At 48.8% G+C, this 11,732-nt stretch overlaps 1 protein-coding gene across 4 annotated transcripts in view; it reads left to right on the top strand.

Annotated features, from left to right (window-relative positions):
* The window catches only part of SORCS1 (sortilin related VPS10 domain containing receptor 1), a 505,841-nt gene that overhangs the window by 468,191 nt on the left and 25,918 nt on the right, over positions 1-11,732 (top strand). For all 4 annotated transcript variants that reach the window (XM_082714247.1, XM_082714246.1, XM_082714244.1 and 1 more), the window contains exons 22-23: positions 4,171-4,283; positions 6,905-7,036. In XM_082714247.1, the coding sequence (XP_082570373.1) occupies positions 4,171-4,283; positions 6,905-7,036 (245 nt within the window). The remainder of the gene's footprint in view (positions 1-4,170; positions 4,284-6,904; positions 7,037-11,732) is intronic.

The raw sequence follows: 11,732 nt of genomic DNA, 5'->3' as shown, positions 1-11,732 counted from the left end.
AATATCAATTGCCCCAGTCCCAGAATTAATTGGTTCTGATGCGGGTTTTGTTATTCATTTCTCATCTGACCAACTTGACCTTCAAATTTAAAAAATAATTTACAAGGAACTTTGAACAAGTCTGAGGACACTCTTCCGTGCCTGCCCAGGAATTAGCTTCATAATGTGTCCTCCTTCCTCCCCCCTCTGCCCATCACCCTCCCCAACCTCCTGCAAGAGGCTTGAGAAGCCCAAAGAGTAAGTGAAAGCAAACCAGGGCTGTGGTTTTCCTAACAAGGTCCTGTCGGTGAGGAGCTTGGTGGCCACAATGGAGAACTTTTGCTTCTCTTTCCTTCTGCATCTCCTTTCTATACTCTGGGCATGCACTAAATCTTCATAACAACCCTGGCGTAGGGGTGAGTGTGTTACTCCTCTCATTCATTCCTTCAGCAGGGCAGGTAACCTGCCCCAGCTCGTCTGTGTCGGAGCTGGGCCTCTAACCCAGCCCGTCTAGACTGCAGGGCCCATGCTCTGAAGTTACCCCACTAACCAGCTCTCGTGGCTGTTCCACAGGGGCTCTCTGTTCTCTCTCTTCTTCCTGGAGGTCATGGGTGTCACTGGCAGGCACTGACCGGTGACCCATTGCCCTCTCACCAATGGCAGGCTTTCTTTCTTTTTATGGCTGAGTAATATTCCATTGTATGTCTATACTGTACTTTCTTTATCCATTCTTCTGTCTGTGGACACTTAGGTCATTTCCATATCTTGGCTATTGTAAATAATGTAGCAGTGAACGTGGAGATGCAGATCTCCCTTGAAGTTAGTATTTTTGTTTCCTTCTTACAAATATGCAGAAGTGGAGTTTCTGGATGATATGGTAGTTCCATTTTTAATTTTGGGGGAATCTCCATGGTCTTTTTCTATCTTTCATGATGGTTACATTTCAAAGAGATGACTCCAGGTTCCTGAGAAAGGCATTCCTGGTTTGGAAAAGATGTGTATCTCAGAAGAACAGAGAAGAGTTTTATAATTTCAGGTTTTGTAAAGTAAATGCTGGAAGCAAAGGGATGTCAGAGGCCTGCAGTCAGGAAGAAAGTTGTCTAGGGGCGCCTGGGTGGCTCAGTGGGTTAAGCCGCTGCCTTCGGCTCAGGTCATGATCTCAGGGTCCTGGGATCAAGTCCCGCATCGGGCTCTCTGCTCAGCAGGGAGTCTGCTTCCTCCTCTCTCTCTCTCTGCCTGCCTCTCTGCCTGCTTGTGATTTCTCTCTGTAAAATAAATAAATAAAATCTTTAAAAGAAAAAAAAAGAAAGTTGTCTAAAACTTACTTAAGCTGAGGGGAACATTAAGGGCCTTACAGACAGACTGAAGGAAGGATTATATTTGGGAAATTGACAGGGGAAAAACTGTCCACCCCAAGCCACCAAAAAGACTGCAGGAAAGAAAATCTGGTTCATCTAGTCTGCATTGTTTCCCTTAATTTGCTTCAGGGCACAGGTTTGCTTTTAAATAAATAAAAAAAAAATGTAAATGTGTAGAATTCATCTGCCTCAGCAGCTGTAAACACACACACACACACACACTACACACACACAGGTGGCCCTTGAATGACACAGTATTCAACTGCAAGGGTTCTCTCCTATATGGATTTTTGGGAAGGAGGTACAGTTTAGTACTAAAAATGTATTTTACCTTCCTTATTATTTTCTTAATTTTTCCTTTCTCTGGTTTACTTTATTGTTAAGCGTACTGTGTATGAAACATGACATAGAAAATATGTGTTAATTAACTATGTTGTCAGTAAATCTCCTGGTCAACAGTTTGCTATTAATAGTAAAGCTTTTAGGAATAATTGTGGATTTTCAGCTACCAGGGTGAGGCATGGCGTCCTAAACCATACATTGTTCAAAGGCGCAACCGTGTGTGTGTGTGTGTGTGTGTCTTTATTACTGGTATTCACCTTGATTAGTACTCCCACATGTATCTCCTGCTTGTTGAGTAAACTTAAGTCTAAGACTGTGGTGTCCTGCTACTGAGCTTGTTAAGTTATTATAGAGAGAGTCACGTTATTTTTCTATTGGTGTCTTTTTATTAAGATAAACAGCTTCCTTTACACATGATATTTCCAGTTTGGTAAGAGGTTTGGGGAGAGTGAAAATGACATCAATTTACATCTTTAAAGTGAAAAGTTGGGCGCCTGGGTGGCTCAGTGGTTAAGCCGCTGCCTTCGGCTCAGGTCATGATCTCAGGGTCCTGGGATCGAGTCCCGCATCGGGCTCTCTGCTCAGCAGGGAGCCTGCTTCCTCCTCTCTCTCTCTGCCTGCCTCTCTACCTACTTGTGATTTCTCTCTGTCAAATAAATAAATAAAATCTTTAAAAAAAAAAAATAAAGTGAAAAGTTAGGATTCAGTGACTGATTCCTTGGGACTCCCATTTACATGCTACTAATTAAGATGCATTTCATTATTCTTCATCAGAACTGAAGTGGTGATGTTCATACAGGTGACCAGTGTCTCATAAAACAGTCACGCTGCGAAAAATACGTCTTTGAAATAGGCTAACTGCCGTAATACACTCCTTATAATTTAAGAGTCTTCAAAGCCTGTGTCTGATAAGTCTTTAGCATTGTTAGGAAATGTGCAAGTGGGCTTTTATGTTTTCTGAATGTATAATCAGCATTACCCGTGTCACGGAGCCCCTACTGAAACATGAGGACATGCTTTAAACAAGAAAGAAATGTTTGTTGAATAAGTCAATGCATAAATTACAAGACAACCTCCAGGAACATGGTCTTTTTGTCCTTGCTAACCTTATGTCTCTGTGTGGGAGACAGGCAGTAAAAATAAAATAATTTAAGTGGCAAGAAGTACAAAGATGACAGATAGGGTCATATGATGAAAGGTGTCTGAGGTAGCAGAAGGGAGGGTAACTCAGGTTGCTAGTGGCAGAGTTTCTCCTGGGAGAGACTGACGGATGATGAGAAGGAGCCAACCATGCTGTATCTGAGGGAGTGGAAGTGTGCTCGTGTGAGAAGGAGCACGGCAGCACGGAGAGGTCCTGGAGCACAGAGGAACATGGAGATAGGCAGCAGAAAAAGTCTGCCCTGGCTTAGGTGGGATGATGAAGGCCGTGGTTAAGAAGTTGATTTTTTTTTTTTTTCCTAAAAGGCACTAGCAGGTTTTAGGGTGGTGACATGACCTGACTTGTCCTGGGCTGAGTTCCCCATTGCTGGGCTCCAAAACCCATCACTACCTTGGGCCAACGCCATGCCTCCCAGGTGCTGACCGCAGTTACTGACCAAGTGTGACAGACATATTAAAGCAGACTCATTCCTGGCATGCAGGGGACTCCACCTTTGCTGACGTGGCTCAAGGACTCCCTGACAGTCCTGTTGGACCTTCCTCACATTGCAAGGCAGCCACCAAGCCTTCTTCCCTCTCTCCCACAAGTGTCACGGATGCTTCCGCGGGCTGCAGTGTGCTCCCTCCTCAGCCTCCCCATCTTCTCCTCCCAACACCCTTATTTTTGCAACCTTGTTCTACTCTTGGAAGCACTGAGATGAACTGAGGGATACAGAGACAATGAACAAATTCTTGGAGTTAAGGAGTTTAAAATTCCGTGAAGTAAAACTTCCAAACAAACACAACATAGCAACAGAATGACTATAGGAATAATTTTAGCTGTGGAATCATGGTTACAATAATCATACAATCCTAATAATAATGGGAGTATGTGCCAGACACAGTAGGGCCGTGAAAAAGTACACTGAACCGTGGTGGAGGCAAGTATGCCATCGGTAAGTGCTCGAACGACAGCTTGAACATTGCGTGCGTGGCCGAGAGAAAGGGTGTGTGTCCTGCGGGAGGGACAGAGCGCAGAGGCCCAGGGTCACACGGCTGAGGTGCATCCAGGCACTCCGGGGCTCTAGTGACCTCAAGTGCTCAGTGTAGCACCAGGACCAGCCGGCAGAGGCCACAGAGTGAGGCATGGGCCAGACCTGGGGCTCTGGCTTAGTAAATGAGGGCTGGGGGAGACAGCAGATTCCAAATGGACTAGGAGATTTGCCTTCTAGAAGGCTCTGTTTGGTGACTGTGGAAGAAAAGGGCCCTTTGTTAAGGCTTTGCATAAAATATCTAACATGCTTTTGAGAAAACTAGTGGCCTCTGAGTCATCACCCGACTGTTGCATCCCCAGAGGAATTCCGATCCCTTCGCCTGTCCTTCTCTCCGAACCTGGATGACTACAACCCGGATATCCCCGAGTGGAGGAGGGACATCAGCCGAGTCATCAAAAAATCCCTGGTGGAAGTGAGTGCAGAGGGTTCCTCCTCTTCCGGGGCCCATTCCCTCTCTGTCCTCCCTGCGCTGCACCGTGGGGGGGCCCATGGGCCAAGAACTGCCAGGAAAGAGCCAGAGCCCCTGGGAGGTCGGGCAGGGGCCCTGCCATCTGCGTCGCTGATCCCGGCATGGGCAGACACAGCCGAGGTGCTCCTGGCGGGGGGATGAAAGTGAGGACAAACACACGGTCCTTGTGCCTTGTGAAACTTCTGCTTAGAGCAGAAACACATGGGAATTTGTGACCATCCTCTTCCTACGGCAGGGTTCATGCTCAGCTCACTAGCAAGTGCACAGTCAGCCCCGGGGTCCCATACTGAAGGGCCACGGCGAGAATACCGTTAGTGAAGGTCAGCCGTGGCGGTCAGGCCTCTCTCTCTGCCCCTGTTCTTTCAAAGGCATGTCTCCCCCACCACAGCTGTCCAAGAGGACAGCTTTATTGTCCTCCTCCTGTGGGCAAAGCCGCTGAGGTTCAGAGAGGTTAAATAACTTGTTTAGGCCTCACAGCTGGTAAGTGATGAAGGCAGCGACGTGAAGTGAAGGTTCTGAGTCCAGGGTCTGGGCTCGTGCTCTGAAACCCGGCCCCCCGTGGTTTCCGGAAGAACGGCGAGGCGGTGAGTTTTATCCCTGTCTGAGTAAGCACGTCGCCCCCTGCAAGCAGACACTTTCATGAGTGAGGCCAGGAGTGGAATCAATGCTCGTGGAGCGGCTCAGATTTATGGTGCAAGCCCAGAAAATCAGAACTGAGCTCTCTCTCCAGGGCATCTTCTTAGCCTAACAGGAAAATCAGCGCAGGGTGTTTCATACATTGTTCCCTGGGCGCAGCACCGGATGCCTTGTGACACAAAGTGCTGGTGGGATAAAGGCATTCAGGTAAAGCCTGCTCCGAAAACAGATCTCACCTCCAGCCTGTCGGCAAAGGGCTGGCCTTCTCCATACTCCTGCCACAGTCTCTGTTGACAGTAATGTCACACTGATGGTAGTCCCCAAACTCTGCTCCGTGCTTTGCATTTTTTAGCACATTTAATCACAAAGAAGTAGCTTACGATGTAGCTGCTGTAATCATTCCCATTTTACAGATGAGGAAACTGAACATGGAGACTTCAGGGAGTTCCGGTCACGGCCACAGATAAGAGTCAAACTCTGGAGTCAGTCTGCCCTCCTGGTTTCCTAACCTCTCCGTTCTACGGCTGTCTTTTGCTTTCTCACATGGAGAAGCAGGGATCCTGGAACAGTGGGGTGGAGAAAGGCTGCGCCTAAATGCCACCTGGCCTTTGTCCTCGTGACTCAGCATGCGCGACCTCCGTGTGGCCAAACATCATGGCCACCAGGGGGCGCATCGACTAACCCGCAGGTGCCTCCCGAATCGTTCCCTTTGCCCTCGGAGCTGTTGGTCCCTGGTGTAACTACTGGTTTCTCTCCTCTGCTGTCCAAGAGAGATGACATCCACCCCTCCGTGAGCCCACAGCCCCTTTCCTTCCACCTGTAGCGTTCTAGAGGTCCATGGAGCTGCCCAATGCCCTCGGGGGACTTGCCAACCAGGCATTAGCTCAGCAGTGACCAGTCTTGCAGGCTGCTCTCTCTTCACATTTGTAGTCAAGGGATCACATCCCCTGGGCTTCTACCTTTCCACCAGCTGTCCAGAAGCCTAGAAATTACTGCGCATCAGTATTTCCAGGCTGCTGCGTAGCATCATGAGCTTGATACAGAATAGACCATTTGGCTCAGCATCTCTCAGGACAGGGTGTGCTGGGGCGGAGGGGTTGATCCTTTCCACTAGCAAAGGCTCCTTGTTCACCGCATCTCAGGAGGCCGCGGACCCGGCCCCGGTTCCTAGCCTCCCACCCTGTGTTTGAGATGAGCAGTGCCCTTGGCTACTTCCTTAAGCCCTGAGGAACCGAACTGTCTAGCAGACTCGAATAAACCCTCCCAGAAGTCCAACCAGGCCAGTTTATTTGCTGTTTCCTTCCTTTTCCCTGGGTAACAGAGTGGGGAATAAAAGCAGTTACCTTTACCTCATCAAATGGGGTCTTTCCATTCACATTTCACAGTGAGATCTTTAATCAGACGCCATTCGAACAGCATTCTTGGACCTGATGAGGACGATTCAGACATAATCTCTGAGTTTAAATCAGGGAGGGCCGTAGAACAGCACGTTAGCTGTGACGGGGGCTGCTGTGGGCTAAGTATCAGGCGACGGGAGGCAGCAGAGCACTGCTGAGGGAGGGCTGCACCGTCAGAGCCAAGCAGCAAGCTCTGCATCCCCGCACGCTACCTAGATGACCTTGAGCCGCTGTTGACCCTCCTTGCCTCTGCCATCTGTTTGGCAGAAAGTGAAGCACTTTCTCCCACTTCCCTCAGGGAGAGAGCGCTCTCTCAGCCCCAGGGTACCAGAATGCACCACCTGGGAGTGCCACCGTCACAGGCTCCAGCCGCCTTGCCCCACGCCGTGTTCCTTTGCAGGAGGCTCATGTCCTGCCTGCCTGCCGGCTTGCCTTCCCCACCCTGCTCCCCTGCTACCCGTGGACCACTCTGTGCATCCTCCCCGCCTCTTCTGTGGAACTTATGTGAGCTTCTGTCTCTCTCCCTCTCAGGCCACAGGCATCCCAGCCCAACACATCCTGGTGGCGGTGCTCCCCGGCTTGCCCACCGCGGCAGAGCTCTTTGTCTTGCCCTATCAGGATCCGACTGGAGAAAACAAGCAGTCGGCTGAGGACCTGGAGCAGGTGAGTCCCCCAGGTGACATTCAGCGTCGATAGGAGCCTGAGCCACACCCCCGCTGGTACCTGACCCCCCAGCACGGCGCTCTGGGGGATCAGGCTTGAGAATGAGGGCACTGACCGTTTGTGGTCCTCTGTTCGCTCCCAGAATCCACTGATTGGCACTACAGCCTCACAGTCAGGCCCGTGCAAGCGTGGTTATTGGAGGTGGTGGCTCACCTCCTCAGAAGGTGTCTCCAAGCTGTAGATTAGAGCACTGACAGGGAGTTTGACACATCGGTGGAAAAACGGGCCAAGATAGTAAGTGGGGAAGAAAGCAAGTGGCTGAATAATAGTTGGAAGTCAAACCCATTTATTCCTTTTCTGACTTGGATCACAAAAGTGTCATTAGAGTCAAACAACATGTGATGCATGATACTGTTTTTAAAAGGTATGACTTTTATACATCCCCTGAACCCTCTGTACCTCCACCAGGCTAAGAGGACCTGCTCTGTGTTTATAATAAATGAGGTAATCTTGGTTCCAGACCACCTCTGCTGGCTGTGTGGGGTCTGTCTTTTCTTCAGGTCCACTGCCTTTTGGAGAAGCTGACTGTGTGTGTGTGTGTGCGTGTGTGTGTGTCCTGCCTCCTTCCATCTCTTCCCCCTGCCTTTGAACTTCGAAGGAGTCTTTAATCTGTGTAGTGAGGTTGATTATTACCTTGTTCTTCTACGTTCTCTTCTTCCTCTTCCCATTCTCCTTCCCCTCCCCTTCTTCATCATCCGTTCAGTTAAAATCATCAGTCTTGGTCTGGTTACCCTGCTAGAAACTACATGAATTTGGTTTCTCAGAGCTTTCTGGCAGGAAGATTAAAAAATAGGATTCTCTTCTCAGACTCTGAATAAATATTGGCTTTCTCCGCTCCAGTATGTGGAGTTTTTCAATTTGTTTAGAATAAGCCCATAATCTAGTCGCACGATCTCTCGTCTTTGAAGATGGCTTGAGAACCTCCTATGACAGGCTTATTAACAACAACCCCAAATTACAGCCTGGCTCACCTCCTAGCACACACCCTCCTTTCAACGGCGCTTTCTCACTTGGCAGAAGGCTCACCTCGGTAATTTTCTCCATGCGCAAGTAACGTAGGACAGAGCTCTCCTGGAAAGCCCTAGTGAACTCCATCTCCTCGCGAACTGCTGTTGAAGAGCCTGTGGCAGGTCATTTGTCGGATTTGCATCTGACCCCACTCAGCCCTGGCACTCGGCTTCCCGCTATTTTCCACAAATTATTATCTGCACCTGCAACTTTGTGGGAGAACGAAATGGATTGCTTCTTATCCCCGCCCCGCTGCGCACCTGCGGGGGAGGTAGATGGGTACCTAAGGGCCTCAGGTATGAGCACATGCAGTCGTTCCTCCTCCTGGAAATCGTGTCGAGCTTCCATGAAACTCGGGTTATAACCCTTTCAGGTATGGAAGAGAGTCCAGACTTAGAGCCAGCTGATTTCCGAGGCATCTCATCCTCTGGGCATCTCTGTTTCTCACACTTACAATTTTTTTTTTGTGTGTGTGGTTTTTTTGTTTTGGTTTTTTTTTTTTTTTTTTCTTTCTAAAAGATGTTTTCTTGAGAAATCTAGGAAGAAGAGGGGTATCTTCTGTAAAGTTTCTTTTGCTTGTGTAGGAATGTATCTTGTTTGGACTCTTCTCTGGAGCTCCTGTTCCCCTTCATTCTCTCTCTCATCTGACCACCCGCCTCCAAAGACACGCTGAGAATGGTGGACTGACCCTCTCAGGCTGCCTGGTGTCACTGAGTCAGAGGTCTGAAGGCTGTGTGACTTAGCACTTGGCTAAGTGCTAAGTGCTTAGGGAGACCAGTCTTTTTATTAGAGCACAGGGGAGTGGGACACCTGGGGGCTCACTCAGTTAAGGGTCTGGTTTCGGCTCAGATCATGATCTTGGAGCAGGACACCTGCTTCTCCCTGTCCCTTTGCCCCTCCCCTGGCTCAGCCCCCCGCCCTCCCCACCCCCCGCAAATAAATAAAATCTTAAAAAAAAAAAATCCAGAGAAGTGGAGAAATTAAAAAACAAAAAACAAGCTTTTAGTTTTAGCTCTGATATCCGTTGTATCTATTATTTATAGACAAAGTAATTTAGGACTAGTAGGATCATGTAAATGAGCCAAAGTGACACAATCTATAATGCCCATTTCACAAGGTGTTTGAGAGAACATTTAAGACATGACATGCAACATACTTGACTCCTAGTAAATGGTCGGTAAGTGATAAATACATTCTGGATACATTTGTAACCATCTCGAAATAGGAAGAGGATATATGGAAATGCAATATGGGAGTTTAAGCTTGTGAAAGAGACTATTTGGTACGGTGAAGGGCACATATTGGAAGCAAGAGGCTGGCGAGAGTAAGAGGATCATGACCGCATGAGGTTATACAAAATGGAGAAGACAACAAGGACAGGAAGAAATGGGAGGAATGCACACGATGGACGACACAGGAGTGAGGGAGCCCCGTCTGAGTTTTCGTGTGCACTTGCAGCATGGAGAGTGAGCTACCAGGCTAGCTAGCATCATATGTCTGTTGAAGGAAGTTGCAGGAGCACGAGCCTTACCTGGGACTCTAACCAAACAAGTGCCACACCAGGCGTAGAAGAATGAGTGTCTTTGTCGGAGCGGATATTCTTACCGCTTTAAAATGTGAGGTAACAAAATCTACATATAAAACTGAGCCAGGTGTTGAGATGCTGAGAAGTGGGCTGCCATCGGAAACCTGTGGTTTTCAACCTCCGAGGGTTCTTTGACCTTTCTCTCTGATGCAGTCCCTTCCAAGAGAGGGCATTCAGGCCCCAGCATGGAGAAGTGACTTGCCCGAGGTGACACAGCTCTTGAAGAGAACGAGATGCTACTTGGGTTTCTGCAAGGAGCTCAAGCCTGTGGAACCCAACTCTGTGCACCACCCTCTCCCCGCCACCACAGACGTGAATTGGAAGCCGCTTTGCTTCCATGGGTCCCAAACGACCAAGGCTATTGCACCAGGAAGTGAATGAGAAATGTTTTGTTTTGAGTTTTTGTGTCTTTTTTTTTTTCTTTTCTTCTTTTAACTTCTGATGCAGTTGAGAGGGAGCCGGTTCAAACCAGTTTAAGCAAAAACAGTGAAGCTAGGAGCTTATTTTATGGAGAGGTCCAAGGATACAGTTCAAGCATGGGTTCCTTCACTGAATTCAGAGCCACTCAAAAATGCCACCAAATACTCCCCTCGCTCCCCCTTTCTCCATCTCTTCTCTTTGTTTCTCCATGGGGAGTCTGCTTGAGAGTGAAGCCAGTGGGCAGGAAGGCAAAGATGGCCACAGGTGGCCCCTGCTTCTGTTTAGCTGGCCTGTCGCCACATCTGCAAATCAGTGCAGATTTGCAAATCAGTGTCTTTCTCCCAAGAGCAACAAAAGAACTCCCGTGGACAGTTCTCGCTGGCCCGGCCTGGGAGAAGTGAGCATCTCTTACCTCGTCCCTGTGGTCAGGGGGACAAAGTGCTGGCTCCAACCACTCAGATGTTTTATGGGCTTCCTGGATCATGGATTCAGGAATCTTCTCCAGAATCACGTGGACAGAGAGTGGAGAAGGACAGGATTCCCCACAGAAAAAACAGGGAGAGAGAATTAACACCAGGCTGACAAAAGCAGCTGATTCCCTTTGTAATAAATTCCACAGAAACTTTAAAGGAATGCAGGGCAGAACTAAACAGAGGAAGAGATCCTTCCTGCCACGTGCCCCCCATCCCAGGCCCTCCCCAAGGTCTGCACTCCAAATCCCAGCTGGAACTTGGGAGGGGCTGACCTTATCCCTGTCTTGATGCTCTGGCTCCTTTCTTGTAAGCATACTACACAAAACCCCCAGTGGGGGAAGAAGTGGGACCCCGGCCAGATGGGCCCAGGGAAACCTGCAAGAGGAAGGCCCCGGCAAAGGGCTCTTTGCTCTCCTCCCTTAGCCTTCCTAGGGGAGCAGCCATGCTGGCTCAGATCAAGCTATCTTGTCTGTGAAATAAATTGAAAATTCCTCACAGTGAGAAGTACTTGACCCTGTTATCGGGCTAACGTGGGCAGGGTTAATCAAGTGACCTCTGTCTTGGAGGGTTCCACCAGTCTTTACTACAGATCCCTGGGGAGCGAGAAAAGGCTCGCTTGCCCTTAGCTGGCCTCATCAGCGAGAGCACATCCTGCTGCCCCAGCAGCTCAGATATGGAGCAACGCCCCCCCCCCCGCCCCCACCTGCACTCCCTCGCTCCTCTCTGAGTCCGCAGAGGGGAACAGATTTGTATCTGGCTATCCCGGAGGGAGGGAAGACCATCATGTTCTATCGAGATTGTTTGTGACACTGTGCTGGAGAGATAGGGAGCCTACATGTTGTCTTGCAGGATCCTTAAAGGGCATGAAACATTTAAAAAGAAACAAGAAGATTGTGGGAAAAATGTCAACCACCAACACTGAATTTCCTCCTTGGCTGTTTCTGTTACCATATACCTTTGATCAGTGGAAAATCCAAAATCCAGAGAAAGGAAAGGTGCCTCGGCTGCATTTTAAGGAATTCGTTTAAATGGTAGCATTTAAAGATTCATTATGAACTGTAATCGATCATCTCGGACTATTACCCATATAATCTACCCTGTCCAGATTTTTTAACATGGGGAGTTCGATTATAGAAATACCCTGGAGTTC

Source organism: Mustela nivalis (assembly GCF_964662115.1).
Source record: "Mustela nivalis genome assembly, chromosome: 2".
Classification (NCBI taxonomy): Eukaryota; Metazoa; Chordata; class Mammalia; order Carnivora; family Mustelidae; genus Mustela; species Mustela nivalis.
This window is presented reverse-complemented; position numbering and strand designations above follow the sequence as displayed.